The sequence below is a fragment of the Oryzias latipes genome, chromosome 22, assembly GCF_002234675.1.
Source record: "Oryzias latipes chromosome 22, ASM223467v1".
Lineage (NCBI taxonomy): Eukaryota > Metazoa > Chordata > Actinopteri > Beloniformes > Adrianichthyidae > Oryzias > Oryzias latipes.
In genome coordinates this window covers 1,447,500-1,471,223 of record NC_019880.2, presented here as the reverse complement: position 1 = coordinate 1,471,223, position 23,724 = coordinate 1,447,500, and the positions used below count along the sequence as shown (strand labels likewise).

General features: G+C 44.1%; 1 protein-coding gene and 1 long non-coding RNA gene across 7 annotated transcripts in view; one reads left to right on the top strand and one right to left on the bottom strand.

The window, feature by feature from the left end:
- The window catches only part of LOC101168585 (phosphofurin acidic cluster sorting protein 2), a 48,169-nt gene extending 24,635 nt beyond the window's left edge, over positions 1 to 23,534 (bottom strand). For 3 of the 6 annotated variants that reach the window (XM_020713508.2, XM_020713509.2, XM_011490055.3), the window contains exons 1-3: positions 6,550 to 6,648; positions 5,844 to 6,441; positions 5,702 to 5,754 (exon numbers count right to left, since the gene is read on the bottom strand). In XM_020713508.2, coding sequence (XP_020569167.1) covers positions 5,702 to 5,754; positions 5,844 to 6,101 — 311 coding nt within the window. In that variant the 5' untranslated portion in view covers positions 6,102 to 6,441; positions 6,550 to 6,648. Of the gene's footprint in view, positions 1 to 5,701; positions 5,755 to 5,843; positions 6,442 to 6,549; positions 6,649 to 22,915; positions 23,171 to 23,286 lie in introns of those variants that run through there. The other 3 variants (XM_023951632.1, XM_023951633.1, XM_020713510.2) reach the window with 2 other exon arrangements.
- Positions 7,027 to 8,750, top strand: LOC110017495. Its single transcript, XR_002292911.2, has 2 exons — positions 7,027 to 7,894; positions 7,973 to 8,750. It is a non-coding gene; the product is annotated as an uncharacterized LOC110017495 (long non-coding RNA).
- Positions 23,535 to 23,724: the final 190 nt, after the last annotated feature.

The following is a 23,724-nucleotide window of genomic DNA, read 5'->3' as shown; positions in this document are numbered from 1 at the left end:
CGGTGCGCGCCCGCGACCGGTGATAATTAAGCTCCACAATCCCAGAGACAAGCAGCGGATCATGTCAGCAGTGAAAACGTTGCCCAGGCTTCAATATGAAGGACAACAACTCTTCATACACCAGGATCTTTCTGTAGCGGTTCGGGAGAAAAGGCGCGGCTTCAACGACACCTGCCGGTCCCTGATTGAAAGAGGCATTCGATTTAACATGCGCTACCCAGCTACGCTTGTCATCACACATAACGGCATTGAAAAGAAGTTCACGTCGCCGGGGGCCGCACAAAGCTTCATCAACGCTCTAGACTGAAGTAAGATTGAGACTAAGCCGGTTTATGCTTTCTGACTAAAACAAAGTTTAATAACAAGCAATAACTTTGCCTAAACTACACAAGTGCTTACAGATGAGGGTGATGTTTATGTCCATGTGTGCATGCATATATGCATATTTGAGGGAGGGGGGGAAAAAAGGGGTCATAGAACTGTTAATGGGTCCGTGGACTTTGTTTCAGGCATGTGTGAAGGGTTAACTTTTTGTCCTGATTCAATATTATGTTTTATAATTGACAGCATCTAGATTATGTTTTTGCTTGGTGGGGTGGAGGTGGGATAATTATTTTTCCTGTAGAGTGGAGACTGCTTTTGGCTACACCTGGTTCTGTTATACCACCTGTTGGGTGGCTTTTTATGTTGCAAATAGATTTTCTCAAATATTTGCTTTACTACTGACTTATGTTTTGCTGGTTCTGTGTGTTCTTTTTTGGCCATCAAGGAATGATGGTACTGTTCTTTCCAGCACAGCTGACTTGGCGTATTGGTCAACATGGACAGCACATCCCTTTTTTCTCTATGATGGGTTTCAGTTACTCAGGGTTACTTTACTGTATGATGTAACTGTCTGTTTTGCTAATAAGTAACACAAAAATCACAACTCTCAATGTCAAGGGAATTAATCATGTCATTAAGAGGCGAAAAGTCCTGTCTATGCTTAAGAAAGACGGGGTGCAGATTGCATTGTTACAAGAGACCCATCTGACCAACTTGGAACATTTAAAACTGAAACGAGACTGGGTAGGTCAAATTTATTATTCCTCTTTTAACTCTAAAAGCAGAGGTGTGGCAATATTAATCCATAAAAATTTAGCTTTAACTGTGGATAAAGTGATACAGCACGCAGATGGCCGTTACATCTTGGTTACAGGTCTGTTATATGGAGAAAAAATCCTATTAGGGAGTGTTTATGCACCTAACACCTTTGATAGCTCGTTTTACTCAAAATTTTTGGCAGAAGTCAGCTCAGTATCTTCAACTCACATACTAATTGGCGGTGACTTTAATTGTGGATTAACACCCAGCACAGATTATAATCCACCTAAAACTCAGGCACCCTCAAGAATGACAAGGGCTACAGTTGAACTGTGCTCAGATCTGGGTCTTTTTGATGCCTGGAGAATCTGTAACCCACGTACTAAAGATTTCACCTTCTTTTCACGCCCTCATCACTCTTTCTCTAGGATTGACTTTTTATTTGTTTCGAGATCAGTCCTGGATAGAACCCGGGTATGCTCAATCAATCCGTGTGTTCTTTCAGACCACTCATCGGTATCAATGGAATTTTTACCACCCTATCTTGACCCTTTATCCAGACATTGGCGTTTAAATCCAACTCTCCTTAATGATCCTTTATTTGTTAAATATTTAGAGGACCAGTGGAAGCTTTACATCTCCAAAAATGACCTACCTGAGGTCAGTGCCTCCACTCTATGGGAAGCAGGTAAAGCATATCTCAGAGGCTCCATCATCTCTTATACTGCAGCAAAAAAGAAAAAAACCCTGGCCAGACAGTTAGAACTTGAACAACTCATTGCTACTCTAGAGAGGGATTTTAAACAGTCCCGTGCCATAGTGGTGCTCGGAAAACTCGATGCTGCTAGATCAGCTCTGGACCAACTACTGACTCAGAATGCACAAACGGCAATATTCTATGCAAAACACAGACTATTTGATTCAGGTAATAAACCAGGACGCCTTCTTGCCCGACTGGCACAAGGGAAAAACAGATCCTATCTGATATCTTCCCTCAAAGACAAAAAAAACAACCTGCACTATGAAACCAAACAAATAAGTAAAATCTTAAAAGAATATTTTCAAGAACTGTACTCTTCCGAATATCAAGAAGCTGTCAGCCCCCCTGAAGACTTTCTTGACCATATTAATCTTCCAACAGTATCTGAACAAGACAGATCAGACCTTTGCAGACCTATAAAGACTCAGGAGGTCATAGAGGCAATTAAATCTTTAAAGGCTGGAAAGGCCCCTGGCCCAGACGGATTTGGGGCTGATTTTTACAAAAAAATGGCCAAACATATTGCACAACCATTATTAAATATGTATTTGGAAGCCTTTAGGCGGGACTCGCTCCCACCCACAATGAATCTTGCCCACATTACCCTAATTCTGAAAGAAAACAGACCTCCAGATCTATGTACCTCCTATAGACCAATCAGTCTGCTTGGTGTTGACTGTAAAATTTTATCAAAAATCTTGGCGAGGAGACTAGAGGGGGTTCTGCCATCACTGGTGAAGTCTGACCAGACAGGATTTATCAAGGGCAGATACTCCCACTCAAATGTACGTCGCCTTTTAAATGTTCTGCAATTTTCACAAAACACAAACTACAGGGCTTTAGCAATCTCATTAGATGCCGAGAAGGCGTTTGACCGGGTGGAGTGGGAGTACCTATTCAAGATTCTTGACAGGTTTGGTTTGGGTTCTGAATTTGGTCGGTGGGTGAAATTACTATACAGGGCACCAGCTGCAAGGATACTGGTTAACGGTTCAGTTTCTGACATGTTTCCCCTGGGCAGGGGAACACGTCAGGGATGCCCGCTGTCCCCCTTATTATTTGCGCTTGCATTGGAGCCATTAGCGGAAGCCATAAGAACCAATCCTAAGATTTCCGGGGTCAAATTAGGAGTTACGGAGTACAAAATCTCCCTGTATGCCGATGACGTGCTATTATTTCTTACTAACCCAGTGACATCGATCCCAGTGTTAACCGCAATTATTGGCAAATTTGGTCAGCTCTCCGGGTATAAAATTAATTTTGATAAATCTGAAGCTTTGTTCTTGGGGGATCAAAAACAGTGGGTTCCTCCATTAGACTTTCCATTTAGGCGGTCAAGCACTGGCTTTACCTATTTGGGTATCAGAGTTAGTGCAAATATTGCTGAACTATACAAATTAAATTTTGGTCCAGTTCTGGCCTCGGTGAAAAGGGACCTTAATAGGTGGTTTGACCTCCCATTGTCGTGGCTAGGTAGAATAAGTTTGATAAAAATGAATATTCTGCCTAGGGTACTATATCCTATGCAAATGTTACCTCTCAAAATTAATAGGAAAACATTCTCAGAACTGGAGAAATGCTTATCTAAGTTTATCTGGCATGGGAAGAAACCTAGATTGAAAATTAGGACTTTACAACTGCCATATGAGAGGGGGGGTCAGGCTCTTCCTAATTTTTTATTTTATTTCTGGGCTTGTCATGCACGAATAGTGTCGGGGTGGTTACACGCTTTTTTACATCAGGGGGAGTTAGCTGTGGACAGTTGGTGTTGTGACCCATTGTCACCTCTCAGTCTCTTATTCACAGATGTAGTTGGTCTCCCAGTTGAGGTTAAGAACAATAATGTTATGCTCACTACAATTAAGGTTTGGCGTGACATTGTGACTTTTTGTGGACGAAGGAAGTTTTCTAGTGCAATGCAACCTCTAATTAAAAATAAAGCTTTCCCACCAGGTATAAGCTTTAGTATATATGACCAATGGTACACTAAGGGCTTAAGATTTGTAAGTAACCTTTTTGAAAAAGGTGATTTTATGTCTTTTAGACAAATTCAAAGTAAATATAATATCCCACAGAAACACTTTTTTGGCTTTCTCCAAGTGAGACACTTTGTAAAATCATCTCTCACCTTTCCAGCTGATCAACCTATATTGAATTCCCTTGAAAACTTCCTTATTAAAGTTAATGACGATGCCACAACCAAAAAGAACTTTATTTCACTTTTTCACGAACAATTAATGCTTTTAAACCCCCTCTCAACTGGAGGAACTAGGATTCTTTGGAGCCGGGATTTGGGAGTGGAGCTCAGTAGTAAAACGTGGTCTAAAGCTTTTGTATCTGCCAAGACAGTATTCACCTGCAACAGACTTAGAGAAAATCAATATAGAATTCTGCACAGACTTCAATACACTCCAGAGCTTCTGCATAGATTAAATCCTCAATCTTCCCCTCTTTGTATAAAATGTAAAACTGGTTTAGGAACATACTATCACTGCATCTGGCAATGTCCTTTGATCATTAGATTCTGGAAAAATATTGTAACAGAAGTCAGTTGTATTTTTCATAAAACAATCCCTCTGAACCCAGCGTTATTTCTTCTTGGCGTGTCAGTGGAGAGACCACCTCTATCTGGTCAGGAGATGGTTTTATTACAGAAGCTTTTACACCTGGCGAGACGATGCATACTGCTGCAGTGGATTCAGGGACAACCTCCTTCTGTCACACAGTGGTACAGAGAGGCATTCAAAGTTCTTCCTATGGAACGCCTCAGTGCCCTCTTAAAGGGCAACTCTGATGCTTTTTATAAATTATGGAAGCCTCTGCTTGATCATCTTCCTGGTGATTTAGTCAACATTCTTTATAAAGGCAGTCCAAATGTTGTCCTCTGATTGAACTAATGATGACTAGGTTCCCCATGACATAATTTATGTCATTATTTATTTACTAGTTGTATGTAACTGGCTGATGTGTTGCCTCCGTGCTGTGACTTTGTGGTGCTGGAAATGTTCTTGTTTTTTATTTTATTTTATTTTTATTTTATTTTTAATGTTTTTTCTTCTCTCTTGTTTCTGTTTATTTTTCTCAAAATAACAATAAAAAATGTTAATACTAAAAACAAACAAAAATACATAAATATGCAAAAGAGATATGAGGGAATTTAAAGGAGGGAAATTTAAATATTTAGATTTTAAAAATTAGAGAGAGCAAAACTACAAACTTTAAAGAAAAAAACAACAAAAAAAGCAGATTAAACAAATAAAAGATCCGAGAACATAAAATGGAGACGGATTGAGCACCGACAGAAAAACGACATGAGCCTAAAAGATAATCATAAATAAAATAGTAAAAGAGAAATACAAAAAGCAAGAAAATGTTGCAGAACACTTCACATATCACATATTTTAGGCATTTCTTTACTAAAAGTGTTTTTTTGCATTAATTTTTTTTGGATCGGGGGCTTTTTAATATTCACGCAGATATTCTGTCAGTTTCTGGCTCCTTAAAAGGTTCGGTGCTGCAGAATCTGTCGGTTCTGATCCGACTGGACCACATTGTCAGTCTCTGCAGTGAGGAGAGCCGGAGGGATCAAACTCTACGGTTAAACTCAATTTCCAGCGTTTATCCACTCTCTCTTCACTGGTTCTGTTTTCAATTGGATTATTCTGAGATCAAATTGGCTTAAATTGGAAGGACCGGCAGGAGAGTCCATGATGGAGCTGGAGGTTCCCCCGCAGACGGAGGGGGGCGGATGGGCGAGATGACGACGAAAGCCGGTGAGACGCTCCACCACAGCTCGGCGCGTGAGGTCCAAATATGTGCGGTCTTCTCGTCTGTGGGGAAATATATTGCAGAACTAACCTCGGCAGCGGGGTTGTCATGGTTACGTCCAGCTCCAGCTGACAGTTATCCGTCTGCACGTGAAGGATCAGCAAGGAGGTTACCACGGCAACGGCGCTGAGCCGCTAGATGAAAAACGATGGATTTCATTTCATCCTCAGACCTGGCCTCCGCGAACGTCTGGATCGACCTCCGTCCTCTGGTGTTCCACGTGTGAGGTTCTCCTGCGGCTCCTGACCCCCCCGTGGGGGTCACACGGCTGACCCGAACCCAAACACCTCCCGGGGTTCTGGAACTCCTCAGTCCTCCGCAGCTGGAGTTCTTGGGTGTCAGAGGCGGTGAGGAACATGAGATCTTCCCACGGCTCCTCAGCTGGAGACCTTTGAGCGGCGACGTTCTGCTCCGGCTTCATTCCACACATCTGGAGGGTCCGTCGCTACGGGAACCGTGTCACAGACGTATGAAGTGTCTTTAGCTCTGCGGTGTAAATGTGGCCTTGGAACTGTCAGGAACATGCAATCATCTCAGATTCTAGAAGCTTCAGGTGAAAAAAAGTGAAGGTTCATGAAGACAAGCAGGAGGCTGAAGAGGAGAACGTTTTCCTTCGCCACGGACTCAAACCCTGCCGGTTAGGTTCCCACTCCTCCTGCTGGTTCCTGCAGAACGTCTCACATGTTCTTCACGTGTTTCACATTCATTTCCTCTTTTCCGTCTTATCTGCAGCTCAGAGGGCGCAGGCTGAAAGGAGATCTTCCTGCATGCTAAGACATTTGGGGGAGGGGGGTGGGGGGGTTATTTCGGACAGGGCCGGTAACCTGAGATTGAGCGTTACATCACATTCCAGCTGCTTGAACATTCTAAACACTCACACGGCGTGCTCTGCCTCCCAGACATGCCTGACTCCGCCCCCTTTCCTGCTGGTTGCAGGAGTCCTGTCCTCCTCTTCCTCCTTCCTGAACACCTCTGGCTTTGCGATGCAAACTGACAGCAGGACGGGCGAGGAGAACACGGAGCCCACAGCGGCTGTGAGGAAACAGATGGATTCAGCCGCCGTCCCGACGGCGTTTACGGACGACAGATCGACGCCAGAGCAGAAACCCAAGCTTCAGATGGAGGAGAAGACCCCCCTCCCACTGAGGTTCTCCTCCCCTGACATGGTGATTACAGTCGGTTGAAGCACCGGAGCAGAGGGGGCTCTAATGGGGGGGAACCGACGCCCGTGGTTCTGTTGATTAACGGAAAGAAGAAGAAAAAACGCCAAAGAATGTTGACAAGTTTACGAGATTTTAATATAAAGGTGTTTTAAAACTGTTGGCATGTAAAAAAAACTATCAAATTAGGGATCAAAGGTGGAGAAAAACTGTTGTTCATGGAGGAAAAAGCCACGATCCTCAGCGAAACAAACCAGAAATCGGAACCCAAAGAACCTCCAATGACACCAAAGGTCGACTCCAGGGTCAAAGCACATCAGAGTCAAACATCAGGAGACGCTGGAGCCAAAGTGGAGACAACGGAGGAAAAGACCGGAATCCCCCACAATGCATTTCAGCGAGTATTTTGGACGAAGGAGAACAAACGCTGAAACTTTGAGGGAACTCTTTGTTCACAGAAATGCAGCTCTCTCTTCGAGGAGAGAGGACTGCTGTGAGACACGGAGGAGGCTTGCTTATGGTCTGGGCTGCTTTGAAACGTCTGGCTGGAACGGGTCAGTGAGACATTACAGTCACTCTGGAGCCAAACGTGCTTCCAGAGGGTTTCCTCTCGCCCTTCATGCGTCCAAAACACCGGAGGGATCTGCAACGTCCTCCTGTGAGCCCAGAGGAACCCGGAGACGATCGTGTGGAGTAGATCCAACGGATCCAGATCCAACGGGACTCGATTTTGTGCCGATAAGACCAGAAGAGACTTCTTTTACGATTCAAATGTTTGGAGATCCAGAGAACCCGAGGAGGAAGACGAGCCTTCAGAGCAGAAAGAGATGATCCTCAGTGAGACCGGACCGGCGCACGGAACCGGTTCTGTTCTGCGGAGACTCTTATCTAAATGACAGTGATAATGTAAAGTGTGTCAATTCAGCCGACGGTTAATCGTGGGACGGATTTGTTCCAAAGTTAATAAAAGCAAAAGGCGCAGACAGGAAGCACAAAAACGGACATCCTATTAGTAAAGAGCAGCAGCGGGGATTAATGTGACAGAATGGGAGCACGCATGCAGGTGAGCAGGATTTTAACGCCACATTCAGTCCGGTTGCTTCATTTTTGAGTCAATAACACTGAGATTTCTCTGTTTTAGGTGATGTGAAGCTTTTATTTTGAAAGGGCTCCTCCATTTAATTATTTTTTCTGCCAAAGACGGAAACAGCAGCGTCTGCGTTTAAGATCACAAATATGATTTTCATCTACAGTTCAGGGTTTTATTCCTCTGACTCCCTTGTTAATCTGTCACAGGGACTTTTCGCAGCCCAATCCCTAATCTCTGCGTCTCATCTGGGAAAACGCTCAGCTGCTGAGTCAGCTTGAAAAGAAAAGCCTGCGGTTTAAATAGGACACTTCTGCTTGCCTCCTGTGGGATGGTGGGTGGGGGGGGTCCTGCTGGACCGATACCTGGCCTGCCGGGTTCAAACTGTCTACAAACCTGCAGGACGCTGCACGTTTGGGAGGGAGAAAGGGGAAAAGGGGGGCTTCAGAACGACATAAATATTACATTTACTTTTAAACGTGAGAGTAAACCTTTTAGACTAAATGTTTTGGGACAACGTTAAGGTGAAAACGTGACGGATGGACAAACATGTTACGGTTTCAGGCGACATCAGTTACTGCATGAGATGTCATGAAAGTGGTCAAAGTAACTCATTACTACCAGAGTATCACCAGTTTCTCTCTTTATTCTAGTATTTTCCACCAGCTTTACTCCTTCATTTTTCAGCTATTTCAACCATCCAACTATTCAAATGTTCAGCTCTTTCAGCTTTTTCTAGTTCTGTCTTTTGGTTCTTTAAATCCTTTACATTTTCAAGATTTTCCACGATTTCTGTCTCCATTGAAATAAATGGGGAATCCTTGGAGTAGAAGCTCGCTGGTTCGATACCCGGCTCTGGCATTTTTCACAGAAATATCTTTTCTGTTATTGTGCTGTTTTCACTTTATTTATGCTCAACTTTGATCTTTTCTATATTTAATTATTTTTGCCAATTCTTACCCTTTAAGTTTCATTTTCATTTAACGATATAGCATTGAACCGTATATTTTCTTCTGGAAATGCAGCTCCTTCTAGTTTCCAGAAGGGATTCGATTCCATTCCAGTTTGAATTGACACGGTTTATGCATATTTGTGTAGAAATACAATTATAATCTATGTATGATATTCATATTAATCTGATACAGTTCACATTGTGTTGAATGTATTTAGTGAAATAATAATCATTTACAGCATACAGCTCCAAACAAAAATGTACAGATCATTAACATTGTAAAGGCTGTAAACTAACTCATATTACAAAATTAAATGTTCTGCCTCTCCTGGAGGGCGTTTCAGTTTAGCCACTAGGTGGAGCTCACGCCAAGGCGTTACACGTTATTCCAGAAGATTTGAGCTAAAAAGCGGCGCTTTAGACCACTTTAAAAATGTTTCCTTGAAAGAAAGTTCCTGCCTGCGAGTCTATAAAGCTGTGCATTTAGTCAGCAATGTTTGTTTAGGTCGAACGTTAGCGTTAGCCGTGCTATGGGAAATTCCATTATACGTTAGCATCAAGCTAGCGGACTTAGGCTTTGTGCTGATACGTTTTATGTCACTAGAAAAGGAAAGGCATAAACAATAGATCTCTACTTTTATGGATCAATTGATCTATTAAGCTTAGATCGCTTCAGATCGATTATTTGATTTCATCAAAGGAACAGATTCTCTAAAGTGTGGATGGATGGATGTTTTTATTTTTATGTTTTTTTCTAAATATTTTTAGAAAGAAATAAAAATGTAAACACAAAAAATACAAAACAAAGATACTTAATCCAGGTTCTGGTTATTAATGTTTTGTCTTTGTAATAATATGGTGGTGACTACCCACAATGCAGTGCAACACTGCAGCTGAAAAAAATCTCTTTCAATTTCTAATATTGACTGAAAATAATCAAAATCATCTGCAGATGAGCCAAAACTGTGTCAAAGACACCAAAACGTGAATCAGATCAAAGCAGAGAAGTAAAGTTTCTGACATGCTGCTGCTGCTGGATCTGAACTGGTTGGAAAACCGTCAATCTGTGAATAATAAACGTCTGGAGGCAAAGTCTAAACTCCATCCTGAAGGCCGCTCTCATGAATCAGACGTGCTGCATGAATCTGTGTCAGTAGATCATTAAGCTGTGAGCCCCGGAACAGTGACGGGCGAAGCCTCGGCCTCAAACCCCCCCATCATACGCCTGTAATCATTCCAGGAGGTGATCGGAAAACCTCCACCGGGGGCTGCAGATCATTCAGAGAGAGGAAAACAAGCAGAGAGGACTGCAGGACATTCAAATTCCCTTCATCTGTAAAAGGTTATGTCCTGAGACGCCAGGAGAGACCTGCTTTATTCCGCCATCACTCTGTATTTCCCTAATTAGCTTTAAAGGGAGGAACCGGCATAAAAGGAAGCCGAGCAAACAGGAACCTCGCAGAGAGAAAACAGAACAACATGTTTACCATCAAGGCTGCAGGAAACCAAAAACCTGTCCTGCGACCGCGCTCTCACAGAAGCGCTTTATTTTGAAGGGCAGAAGGTTGGTGAGAACCAAAACCCTCACCAGAAAACAGAACTGAGAGAGCTTGAGCTCCAAAATGCCCATAGGCACTTAGGCAGAGCAAAGACTAACCACCGTGAAGGAGAACAGCTTGGATGTGTCAAAGTCGCCTGGAAGAGATCAGGTGCTGCTGCTTCGTGAAGCTTCATCCATCACAACCTCAAACAGAATTCTGGGAGGAAAGCAGGTGAACCTTAACCTAAAAAAATGACCTAAAAAGATAAACCTAACTGAAGTAAACCTAGCATTCCAACATTTGTGATTAGTTTAGTTATTGTGTTTCTGTTTTTGTCTCTTCTGGCTGAATAAATGGTTTTTGTGTTTTCACTGTTTGTGGAGCCGTTGCGTTCTGTTGCGTTTGTCGTGTTCAATCGCTCAATTAAAAAAGATAGAAAAACTCTGTTCTTCATGCCCACAACTCTTCTTCCTTCATTTATTGGTGGATGGTAAGCCCAATAGGAAGAAGGCTTGCTGGATGGGGCGGGGCTTCTATGCCAAAGGCCTAGATTGCATTGAGAGGAAACTGGACTGGGAGGAGTCAAACCAGCAGACCAACATGGTATAAGACGGATCTGCAGGATCTACTGAGAAATCCACAGAAAAGTCTGACATCTTTGTGTCTAAAATACCAAACTTCACCTTTTGTACCGACGTTTTTAAGTAAAAACAAAACGTATCAAACCGCTCCCACAAGGAGCGAGAGGCGGAGCCTCACAGATCGAGTCGTCTTATATCCCGGTTAGAAAAGTAGCTACGAAAATAGCTCATATTTCATTTTTAAGAATTTCTTTTTTAATATTTCCTCTTGAAATCATAACCATGTCCAGATGAGGAGGCGGCACACACCGGAGCGAATGCAAACGCCACAAACGGCGTCTCCTCATCGTCGACAGAATGATTGAAGCGGTTCTCCAGAGGTTTCTTCATCTACGGTCCGGACCGCTTCATTTGGATCATGAAAGACAAATCCAGAGATGAAAACGTAACGTTTCTGGCAGAGCAGAGGAAATGAAAAACAACCTTATTTTGGAGGCCTGTGCTGCTCTTCATCCGCAGAGACCGGCTGAAGTGTTTGCATTTCATTAGTTCTGTGATGACTCAGACAGGGACGGCGCCGGCTCGCCGTTCTGTGGTCGTGTTTGCCGAGCCTCTGTGGGTCTGACCGTCACGACCCGCCGTTCTTCAGCTGCAGCCTTTGTTCTGAGTCTTTACTGGAGACGAACATGTTCTGGGTTTTTCTCATTCATGAAAATGGATGAGCTGGTACCGCTCGGTCCAATCCAACATTCTGAATGACCGTAAACAAAGCTTTTGGTCCAACAGGCCGTGTGGTTCTGTGACCAGTTGGAGGTTTTCTTTTTTTTCTTTTGGGGGGGGGGGGGTATTTGGAGATGCTCAAACAAAAGCGAAAAACCTCTATGTTTCCAAATATGGGCGAAAAGGCGGGACTAAGACAATTGGTGCATCCCACCCAGAACAGGAGTTCAGAGCTGATAATTAAATGATCGGATGTCAATCAAAAAGCCACACCCCTTTTTAATAAAAATCTTCCTCTTTGACCTCCTGGAGATGAAAAACGGTGATAATTCTCCTCCAGAACAGCCGTTACACGTAACCATAGAGACGTGAATAAAAAGTTTTGCATTTAGTCTGCTGGGTCGGTTCCAGCGGGGTTGTGTAAAAAGACACCTATTGGTGACCTGGTGAACTCACCTGGCTCCAGGTGCTTTGGGTCCTGACCAGCATCACTGAGGAATGGAAAGTTTCCACCTTTTTGGGGGGCGTGGCTTATTTCTTGGATTCTGTTCTGATCTGAAGCACAAAGTTCTGGATCAGAGCTCTGCTGCGACATGATTGACGTGTCTGTGGTTTTCACATCAACGTGAAACTTTCATGAGGTTTCTGACCCCCCGCCCCCCCTCCGTGGGGGACGCTCATCTCTGTTTTCTGGTTCTTCACTGAATCTAACTCTTCACTGGGAGGAGAAAAGCTGCACTTTGGCTGCGGTTTGGTGTTGCATCAGCAGATTTAACCACAAACTTTGACCTCCAGTAACCCCTCCTCCTCCTTCAACAGCCCCCGCCTCCAAAAGATCTCATTTGGTTTCATGTTTGGACCACAAAAAGCCAAACTGAAAATTGTCCTAAAGTTCCTCATCATTTGCTGTGTTCTGCTGGTTTTGACCCGTCGTGCTGCAGCGATCCACTCCGAGGTCAAAGGACCCGTTTGAGTCCGTTCTCTGAACCGAGCTGCTTTCAAACTTATCTGCTAAAACAAACATTTCAGCAACAGGTTGGCGTTCTGCTCCACAGAACTCCCAGAAACCCTTGCGTTTAGCGCCGGCGCTAGCAGTCATGAGGTCACGAAGGCCACATTTGCAGGCTGTGAAGGAACACGTCCAACGTTTGTCCGCCAGCAGATTTTCCAGCCCTGATGTCAGACGGCGTCCATCTGTCCCCCCCAAACATCAGGTTGGTCATGTGACTCTCCTGATGACTACAATATGTGGAACCCCGAAGCTCAGAAGAAAGAGCCTGACCTACATTTCCTCGCCAAGCCTCAAAGAAAAAACTGAAATAGTAACTTCAGCTGGAGCCCCCCCCCCCCCCCCCCCCCCCCCCCCCCCCCTGCAAAACCATGAGACCGCTGAGGAGCATTCAGGAGGGAACCGCAAAATGCATCCAGACCAAAACAGGAACCCAACCAGTCAGCAGCTAAATCTGCAGCTGCAGGGATCTGACCGAACGTTAAGAAACATTTATCCTTGTGTTTAATTTTAGACCAAATCATCTTTAAAATGTAAAAAGACGTTTCTTTGTTCCTATAAAAAATGCTTTAAAGTGTTGCTCAAGATCGGCCTGGAAGACATGAGAACACCAAAGAGAAAGGCAGCAGATAAAAGGAGGACAGAGGAGACCAGAGGACAGAGGAGGACAGAAGAGACCAGAGGACAGAGGAGGACAGAAGAGGACAGAGGAACGCCCCAAAAGCAAAAGGCGAACTCAACCAAACAAAAAAACCCAATTCTGTCCATCGGAGCTCCGCAGGAGGAAGGAGACGTTCCTGCAGGAGGAAGGAGACGTTCCTGCAGGAGGAAGGAGACGTTCCTGCAGGAGGAAGGAGACGTTCCTGCAGGAGCAGTCAGAGTAAATAATCGTGGACGTTTTAATCATGAAGCCTTGTTTTTACCTGAACTAATAAACGAATAAACACCAACGAACTCCCTTCATGAATCCACACAATCACATGTGATGATGTAGATCTGCCACAAAGTTTGACACATCTCTGCCCCCGCTGGCTTGTTTTAGCCCGTTAACCTGATTTACTGCCCCCCCCCCCCCTTTAGTGCTGTAAACAAGGACAAAGTAAACAACGGCCGGTAATCACAGCCATTTCAATCACTTCTGCCGCATTTGGAAAGCAGGTCGGCACAGTTTTCCATGATGAGGCCGTGAACAGATTTATGCTTTAGCAGGAGGGGGGGTCACGTAAAATGTTCTTACTTTACCTTTAAAACAGGTAAGTGTCTTTATTCAAGGCCATAATTCACGGACGCCACATCCCTCTCAGCCGTCTCCATGACAACTGTGTCAAGCAACCAAAAAAGGAGAAATTTTACATCCCAGCAGCGTTTTCATTTCTTTCAAACTAAAGAACGAGTCTCAAACATTTAAATAAATATACAAAACAAGTTTTTCTAAATCTCCGTTAACCTTTCTATCTCCCAAATAAATATCATTTTCTTCCATTTTTAATTTGGAATTCATTTTAAAGAAGCAAAACAGATTTTTCAAATCGATCGCTGGATTCTCTTGTGTTTATTTTCATTTGTGTTTGAAATAAAAGAAAACTGAATTGAAGAATTCACCAAGCGTTCCACTAAAGGGGAGCGTGAGGCTTAGCTTTACCCCACTGAGGGCGTGTTGTTGCCATGGTAATCACCAACACCTGCATGCACCTGGTAGCCACTAAATAGGATTGTTGGCACAGGGAATGATGGGAAAAATGATGACATCATAACAGGAGAAACCATTAAAAAAATGAATGGGGCCAAAATTGTTTATGGACCTTTAGTTTCAGCTACAGATGTAAACTCCTCCTGGGGATTTCAATCTACAGATCATTGGGAAGCTACTTAGGCTGAAATGAGAAGATTGTAGATTTTAAATGCCGTTGGCGTGGCGAGCTCGTAAAAGTGGCGTCCCCCTGAGTTTTTATTATACAAGAATATTGTGAAAATATATCTTATTGATCGTTGGCTCAAGCTGAACAAAAGAATATAACATAAGAAAGGAACGTATTAGGAATGTGGGCGTAGTTGACTAAAAACACTTCGTTGCTAAGGAAATTCAAAAAATTACTTTAGCAGATTCTTCTAAAAGTGGCATAAACCTGTCCGTTACCTCCAGACGACCCAAAGATAAAGTGGTTGCTATGGAGATAAAACCACCGGAAAAGCGGTCATTTTGAAAAGAGTGTTTTGTGTTGTTTTTATGAATATGCGTACAGCTCTGACCACGGCAGCAGAGGCAGAGGGGGGAGAGTGAGGGCTGTGGCTCTCGGGCAATGCGGGAGTCTATAGGGGGCGGAGGCGAGTGGCGCCCGCTGCCCGCACAACGCCACTCACAGCTTCAATTCCATTCATTCATTCCAAACTAAACTGCGTCGCCTTTTAGCTGATTTGGGGTTTTTTGGTAATTCCAAAAGTGGACTTTTTTAAAATGTAATACCTTATATAAATAAATAAATAAAGATTTAAATATTGCCCCAATAGTCTGGTCTCAGTTATTTAGTCATCTGCTGTTTCTGTTTGCACTCGTCGCCTCACAGATGGTCGGTCACATGTTCTCTGCTGCGTTTATTGTCAACAGTTGCTGGTCGCGTTCACTCGCACGCAGACGGCGTGGAGGAGGAGAAAAACGGATGTTTTTTTAGCTTCATCAAAGTCAGAGCAGCCTGGAGACGTAGTGAGAAGTTCCTGCAGTCAGCAGGGGATCGAGATGATGGCCCTGCAGACTCAGCACCTCCTCCAGGAGGCTTGTGTGCTTCAGCTGGAATAAACCCGCCTGAAAGCAGAACTCCTCAGAGACAGAAAACTGGAAAAGAAGCAGGAGAGCGGAACAGGACCGGAACAGAACCGGACTAAACGGGTCTGAAGGCTCATCCAGACGGGGAAAAGAGGTCGTCATGGCGGTCTGGGTGTCCAAAAAGGTACAGATTCTGAACATGACATCATCACATGTGAACGTCTTATCACTGAAGGTGATGGTGGGAGGAGCTGTCCATGCAGTCACGTCCTCCACCTCCTCCAGGTGCAGTGCCCCCAACAGACTCCACCTTTTTAACCCTTCGCTCAGTCTGTCGACCACAGCAAAGAACAAAGTGATGGAGGACCTCCAGCATCTCTTTCCAGACATGGAAGAACCCGAGTGTCACGAAGAACTAAAGCCAACTCTGGACCATCCTGTAGACAAACATGCTGCTGATGCTGACAGGAAGAGGCGGGGCTTCCTCCTCTCTGAAGTCCTCTGCCACCGTCCTCATCTTCATCACGTTCAGCTGCAGGTTCTCCCCGAATCACCTCACAAAGAAGTCTGTCAGTCTGATACAGAACCACTGACTGGAATCACCAACGTGAGTCCAGTTCATGGTGAAAGCATCTCTGGTGATGAATACAACTTTTAAAAAAGACCTACAAAACTATCGCAATAAAAACACAAAATAACCAAAGTTTCAACAACAACAATCTCAGGGACCCGTTTTTGTTTCCTAGCAACAGTTCAGCATCATCTGCATAAAACACGACTGTAAATGAAGGACAACAGAACCGTCAGGGGTCGGTGAAATCCCAATAACAGAACGAGTCCAACTGTTTCAGGTGAACACAGAACAAGAAACCAGAGGAAGTGGCTTTCTCTTTCAAAATAAAAGCCTCCCTGAAGATGTTCGCAGTGAGGATGAGTGAAGCTTCTCCTTCACCACCAGGACATGTTCTTTCAGGACGGCTGGACTCTAAACGTAGATGTCAGCTCATCAAAGGAGCTTTTTCAGTTCAGCTTCATGTCCCATGAAAAAAAAAACCTCAGTCTGTGGGTCTGATTCACTGATAAATAAATAAAAAAGGCTTTTCGCTGCGATTTTTAACTTGGACTCGGGTCACAATTTTTTTTGACTCCACTAAAGATTTTAATCTGTGAGCTCTGCTGTGGGCTGGACACAATAGTTTGAGCTGATTTTGGTGAATTTTTCCGTAATTGAGTTTTTAACGTTTATAGAAAAGAAAATTCTAAAACCAAAACTTTTGCTGCTTTTCGAAAATGTCGGTGTAGCTGAACATGTCTTAACTGTTTCTATACGATGTCACGTTGTAAGCAGAGCGCCCCCTGGAGGACAGAAAGCTGCTGCCCTGACGGCAAAGATGACAACAATTTGTTTTAGAAACGACACAGTTTTAGGAAAATTCTATCCACACAAGTAAAAATGATGTCAAGTAAAAAAAAGAAATTCTGGTGAAAGTCCATCCTGGACTGCAGGTTCGTTCTGGCTCAACGTGCACGTCACATGACTGAAAATATGAAAATAACTACTACGCCACAACACCTACAGCACTCGTGACATCACAACAGCCCATTCATTCAAACCGAATGTCTTTGCTGCAGTTTGATTGACAGCAATTTAAAAGAAAAAGTACTCAGAAATGCAAAAATGAAATGATTTTTTATTACATTTGTTCTCTTTTATAAGAAAAATGCCACAGGTTCATGTGAAAAACGAAAAAAAAATATTTTATTTTTATATAGTTTTAGGGGGAATTTTTTTTGTTCAGTAGTTTGTTCAAAAAGTACGATAAATGGTGTAAAAATCCACAATCCAGAGACCGTAAACCCACTTTCCCTTACAGAACAAACACAGACGACAAGAAAAAGACACAAAGGGAACAAAGAGCAGCTTTAACTGCCCTCGTTCATCCCACTCTGAATTCCTGCGATGTGATTGTCCCAGCCCGCCAGGGACAAAAAGCCAAGTGTCTCCCCGCAGCTCAAAGCGACATCTCAGCATTCTCGCCTCCAACGGGCGCAAATATGACGGCCTACTGGCTGGCGCTGCCACTCCAGGGCCGCTTCAATCCGCCTCTGTCTCTGAGACCGGCACCATCTGCTGCGGCACTTGACCTCCCGCCTCCGTGCTCTATGCAGAACTTCAAAAATCTCCAGGTGTGTTCTCCTGCTGGGAGGGGCCTCCACACACCTGAGGCGGCTCCTCGTCTGCAGGGATAGGGGGGCAGCCACGAAAAGAGGGGAGCACCTTCTAGGTTCTTCCTCCAAACAGCAGCCGGGCACAGGCTGACACTCTGACAGTCACGGCCCCCCCTCCCCTTCAGCATGAGGGCCCCTCCCTCACCTGCCACAGGTAATTATGGAGCATCAGCACGTGTCCTGAAACCTCTGAGGGGAAACGTGAGACCAGTGCGGCGGCAGCACGTCCCACAGCCTCACAAGGCCGGGCCGCAGCGAGCGGGACGGCGAGGAAACTGCAGCCGGTGGAATCAGGACACCCCCCCCCTGACCGTCAGAGGCTTAAAGGGATGAAACACGAGCAAACGGTTCGTTCCACGCCATTTCAGCGGCTGATGGAGGAAAAAAAAAAAAATCACACCTGAGGTTTGATGGGTCTGATGGAACCCAAAGGTCTTTTGAAAAAGTTCTGTCCAAAGCTTTGAAGTCCCCCTCCGATGAAAATTTTCATGTTTTTTCATATTGAAAACACCACTGGAAACGTGTTTATTAATAAATGTCAGAGGAGGACTTTAACAAATATCATTATTGGCTGAGTAAACTATATTTCAGGCCAAAGCATCGACTGTGTAAGATAACTGAACTGCCCCCCCACCCCCACCCCCCCACAGGAAGTGGTTTATTCCACCTCCAACCAAATGAAGTCAAATCAGTCGCCTCTTTTTTCACAAACCAGATGCCGCTATGTTGGAACCAGACGTCGTCAGTGATCAGCGATTGGTCTGAGTCATCGTTTCTATGGCAACCACTCCCACCAGTCAGGAGTGAGGTTGTTGGAAAGCCACACCCCAACCACTTGAAAGGCGGTCTGCATGAAATCTGTCAAACGTTTGGAGCGTTGGACGCGAGTTTATTACAGAAAATTCAGGCGCCGCCACAGCCTGGCGACCCGTTCAGGGTGAACCCCGCCTTCGCCCAACAGTAGTGGGGTTGGCTCCAGCAACGCCTCGACCCCCGGAAAAAGGTTCAGCAGGTTCAGAATACTGATGGTGGTCACGCCCATGACCTGTTCTTAAATGTTGTGGGCATTTGCGATGTTTTAAGCTGAAATTCTTCACTTACAAGTGTCATAAAATGACATTTTGACGTCTTTACATCATAGAGGATTACGGCTGTGCTTCCGTCAGCCTGATGACCGAAGAACATGAGATGTTCTGCAGGTCCAGACGGCGCCGAAAACTCAGATAGTTCCAACACCTGCTTAACTTTCAGGAGGAAACCACCAACCATCATAACCTATCTCGTCCTCCTCAGGTCTGATGCCGGCGGCCCGGTGGAGGACTGACCTGCAGTTACAGCAGCACTTTATCTGCTTCATCTATTCCTGGAAACAAATTGGTCTTATTTCAGCTGAAAGCCGGCAGCGTCACGTCCATCAAAGGCATTAACCTAAGAGGATAAAGAGAGTTGAGGAAAAAACACACCCCTGTGTTCCAGCAGTAATTAAAGCCTTTTCTCCTCTCCAGCGGCTGACAGCTGCTGACCAAAGACTGACATGGCAGCCTGACCCGCACCAATCAGGACTTGGCTCGGCTTCCACGCGCTGCAGTTTGACGGACATCAGTTCGGTTCTTACCGTCACATCTGAACGCTCCGAGTCACAACAAGCGGTTCCACAGGCCACCAGCCGCCATGTATGAAAGCGTAATATTTCCTCACTTCTGTCTTTGTTTTCATATCAAATTACAAATGAATCAAAGGCATGAATGTTCTGGTTAGAAACAGTTAGAGTACATTTTTTAAATGTCTGCTATCGTTCAAAACCACAGAGACGTCTGTTTGCATCAAACATCCTTACCATGACGCTACGTCAACGTTTGATTTTACAAACGATTTAAAACAGTTTCAATGGAGCCACAATTCAAATTGAGCCTCTTTTTTTTGTCCCAAGTCTCTCACCGGTACGGAGGACTCAGAACGTCCCATTTCAGTCCTGAGGACTAATATTACAGAACGGAAGCTTCGGCAAAGTGCGTTAATTTCTGATCATGCACACTTCAAAGGCCATTAAACTGCTTATACCATGGTCACCTACAAAAGCAATAAATATTATACCAGTTTTTAGTACTTTATTCTTGTTATTTTTTCGGTTTGGATCGCTTTTTTCAATAAAAGCGGATTTTATTAGGTGGTGTTGTCACGGATCAGCCGGCGTGGACCTCGACTGCAGCGTCAAAGGGAAGCGATATCTATGCTGATGATCACGATGTGTTAAATAAAGCATCAGATCAGAGAGAAAGTTCACCTCCAACCGCTTGTTTTGTCCAGATGATGAAGATAAAGTTTGTTTTAAAGAAGCCGGCGCAGTGATACAGAACATTTAGGCTATGTGACCGGAACTAGTTTTTTACGCTGCATTATCCCTGTGGGTTATCACTTTTAAATGCACACCCAGCAGCCAATCAGAATTGAGAATTCACTCGGGCCATGGTGTAATCACGTATGACCAATTTTCATCCGTGCATTAACAGCAAAATGTACATAGTTGCTGTGTAGCACAACTCTAAGATGACATGAGAATTGTAATAAATCAGTAAAGATTAATCATATTATGAAACCTGCGCTCGATATAAGCATAGGACCGATGATAACGTCTGTTACTGTCACTGAGGCTCTTTAGGGCTCAACTGTACACATTAATATTTTTATGCCCCTAATATTCAGAGTCGAGTTACTCAACTGCTTAATATTCATAAAACCTTCAAAAAAAAATCTCTACAGATTATTGAAACATGTTGTCAAACCCAAAGAATAAGAGCAAAAGGACATTTGACAACTTTAAGAACTATTATTACGGCCTGAGTCCCCAAAAAACGGGCCGAGACCAAAATGAATCTCTTCTCTTTTCAGGTCAATCGTACAGAAGAAAAACAACAACAATGAATTTGTCCTGAAATGCAGCAGAAGTGATGCTAAAAAATATTGTTATGAACCAACATCTGACAGAACAGAAAAACTGCATTAAAGCTCTAAACTATAGGAACTGACGTCTATCGGAACCTGGATTAGCTAACGGATGCAACTATGGAGTTCTACTCCTTTACCAAGTACTTTACTGTTGTAACACGGGGTCCCTCTAAGTATTTATGCTATGTACTGACAGTAAAAAGTATCCGTTAGAGACGAAAATGAACACGAAAAAAGGAAATATCCAGTTTGATAGTTGTGCAATCTGATTGGCAGCTGGTAGGAGAAAAAGTGCTGATTGGTGAATCAGTTCGAACAGATTGATTCGGTTGTTACTTCCTGTGTGCGTTTGTCCTCTTATGAGGACCTGAAACAAGTTTCTAAAGTAACAAATCAGTTCATGAGAACCATTTTACAGCTGTAAAATTCTTTTCAATGTGTTCTTACGACATTTTACAGCAGTAAAACTCGTTTTTACAGCAATAAAAATGCTTTTTTGGAAGCTTTAAACATGTTTTTATAGGTTTAAAACCGCCTGTTTGATTTTTTACACACAGACAGATTGGAATTTTTGCAAAAACAAAACATTATTTTACGGCTCTGCAAATTGTTGTTTGCATTTGCAGAATGGATTTCCAGAAGGAGGGGGAGAGTTGTACAGCTGTGAAATACTTTTCAAAGGAAACATTTCCTTGTTTGACGGTTGCAGGGTAAGAATTTGTGTAGTTCTGCAGGCGGGTACTCCAGAAGGCCCGTTTAAACTAGCCTGACTTTAAGCCTTAAATCCGCCTGAACTTGCTTACTCTGGGTATGTCGGTTCCCAAAGACCGGGTATGAGTTAGCATAATTACGCTCCACTTGGTAACCCTGGGTTAATGCACGTGCACAGCAGGTACATAAAGACATTCTCAATGGATCGCCGATTTCTGGAGTCACCATGGAAACGCGTGGAGAAAAAAAGAGAGCGCTATACTTCAGTGAGACGGAGTCTGAGATTAATGACGGGGTATGAAGATTATACGTCCATCAAAAAAGTAACACGGCTGCATCATCAGCAAAAGAAAGAGTTTCTGCTTGGAGAAAAAGAACAGACAAAGTAAACGCACGAATATATATATATATATATTTATATATATATATTTATATATATATATAAATTATCCAACTTAAATTAATTAATTCAATTGGTAATAAGTAATTGAGTTAAATTTATTCAACCTAATTTCTTACGTCTATCCAACTCAATATTCTTTTTACAACTCAAATTTACATATTTATCTATCTAAATGTAATTTTACTCCAATTCAATTAAATGTTTTTCCATCTTAATTAATTGTACTTCTTGAACTCTCATATGTCTAAGTTATAGGCTGCAGATATACTCATTTTTACATTAAAATAAATGAAACGCAGTGAAATCACATCATGACACTATAAACCTTTTCTCAGTCTTTAACATTACACCACTAAGCATTAGGGCTGCTAAATAAACTCATCCTCTTCCTCTCTCTCACTCATGGTGCAGAAAGAATTAAACATAACAGGACAAAATAACTAGACAAAACACAGTAAAACAGCTAAACAACTAAACACATTTGGTCAAAAACCCACACTTAAACCCAAATCCATCCAGACAGGCAAAGGGAATGATATCCCACAATCCCTTGCGGTGCCGATCTAACAGCAGCACCAAAGTTACACCTACTTAATTGAATTAATTTAAATGAAAGCAAAATAACTGTCTGAAAACTATGTGTTATTTTTAAGGTGACCTAACAAAAAAATGATTTATCTTAACTGCAGCAAATAATTAAGTTAGATCAAAGTATAAAGTTTCTCTTTCCAACATCCATATGTGGTCTTATCACCCTCTCACGGTGGAAAAAGTATTATCTGAGCTTCTTCATCCACTAAATCATCTTCAAATGGACACGCCATGCTGCTTCACCTCTCTGAAAACAAACTAACATTGAACTAAACCTGCTCCAGACCAGGTTATGTTCAGAGCATGAGTTGCCATGGCAACTTAACCTACCCTGAAACATACCTCCATTTCTGGAACAGAAAGCTGAGGTTATCAACTTCCTTAACCTCAAACTTATCGCGGGAGCTAGCATAACCTGCTTTCTGGAATACCCCCCTGCTCACTGATGTCAGACAGGAGACACCCTGGGGGACTTTTAAGAACCTTCTTCCACAATTAAAGAGAACGGGTCCCTCACCTGAACCGTCAATACCTGCGTCCGTTTACCTGTTACCTGAGGTCTGGAGGATGAAAAGCTTGATGCCTTCAGAGGAAATGTCCTCATCTCCAAAAATCATCCTCCAGATTAGGCGGTTAGTAAAATCTCGGAAACTTTTGTTTTGAAAAGACTATGTGGCGCGCGCGCTTGTTCAGATGAAAGGACGTCACGTGAAGGTGCGGCTGACGTTCCCGCTCCTGTTCATCATCAGGCCTGAGGAGCCTCAGATGTTCGTGGCTGCTGTGCGTGGATCCCCGCCGCTGCGGGGCCTGCGTGGGCATGCGGCTGGCACGATGACACAGCTCTACCCGGCGGGGCGGGTGGGCAGTTCCGGCAGCTGTGCTGGAAGCGCGCGCAGCCCCGCAGCCGAGCTCACGGCGTCTTACCTCGGGACGCAGTTCGGGGAGGAGCCGTCGATCTCCCAGGTGGCGAACAGGTTCATGGGCACCGGCCTGTTCAGAGCCCCGCTCCCGAAGCTCAGCCGACCGCTCCGCTCCGCCATGGTTCCGGACTGTCCGACACCGAGCTGCGGGTCCGTGCGCGGCAGCACGGGTCCGCTACCAAGAGCGGCGCGTCAGGCGCATGCCTCCGCGCGGTGGGGGTCCGCCGTGCCGGGGAGGGGAGGGGCTGCGGCGCGCGGCGGCGGGGCCAGGGCTTGTTATGCCGACCACGCTGACGGAAGGGAGGGAGGGAGGGGGAGGTCATCACCGGGAGGGGGAGGGGGGGTTAGCACCGGGAGCCTTTATTCATGAAAGGATCGTTTATGTAAGTTTAAGAAACATGACGAGTTAGCGGTGCCGTTTCAAACCCCGCCGATAGGGGCG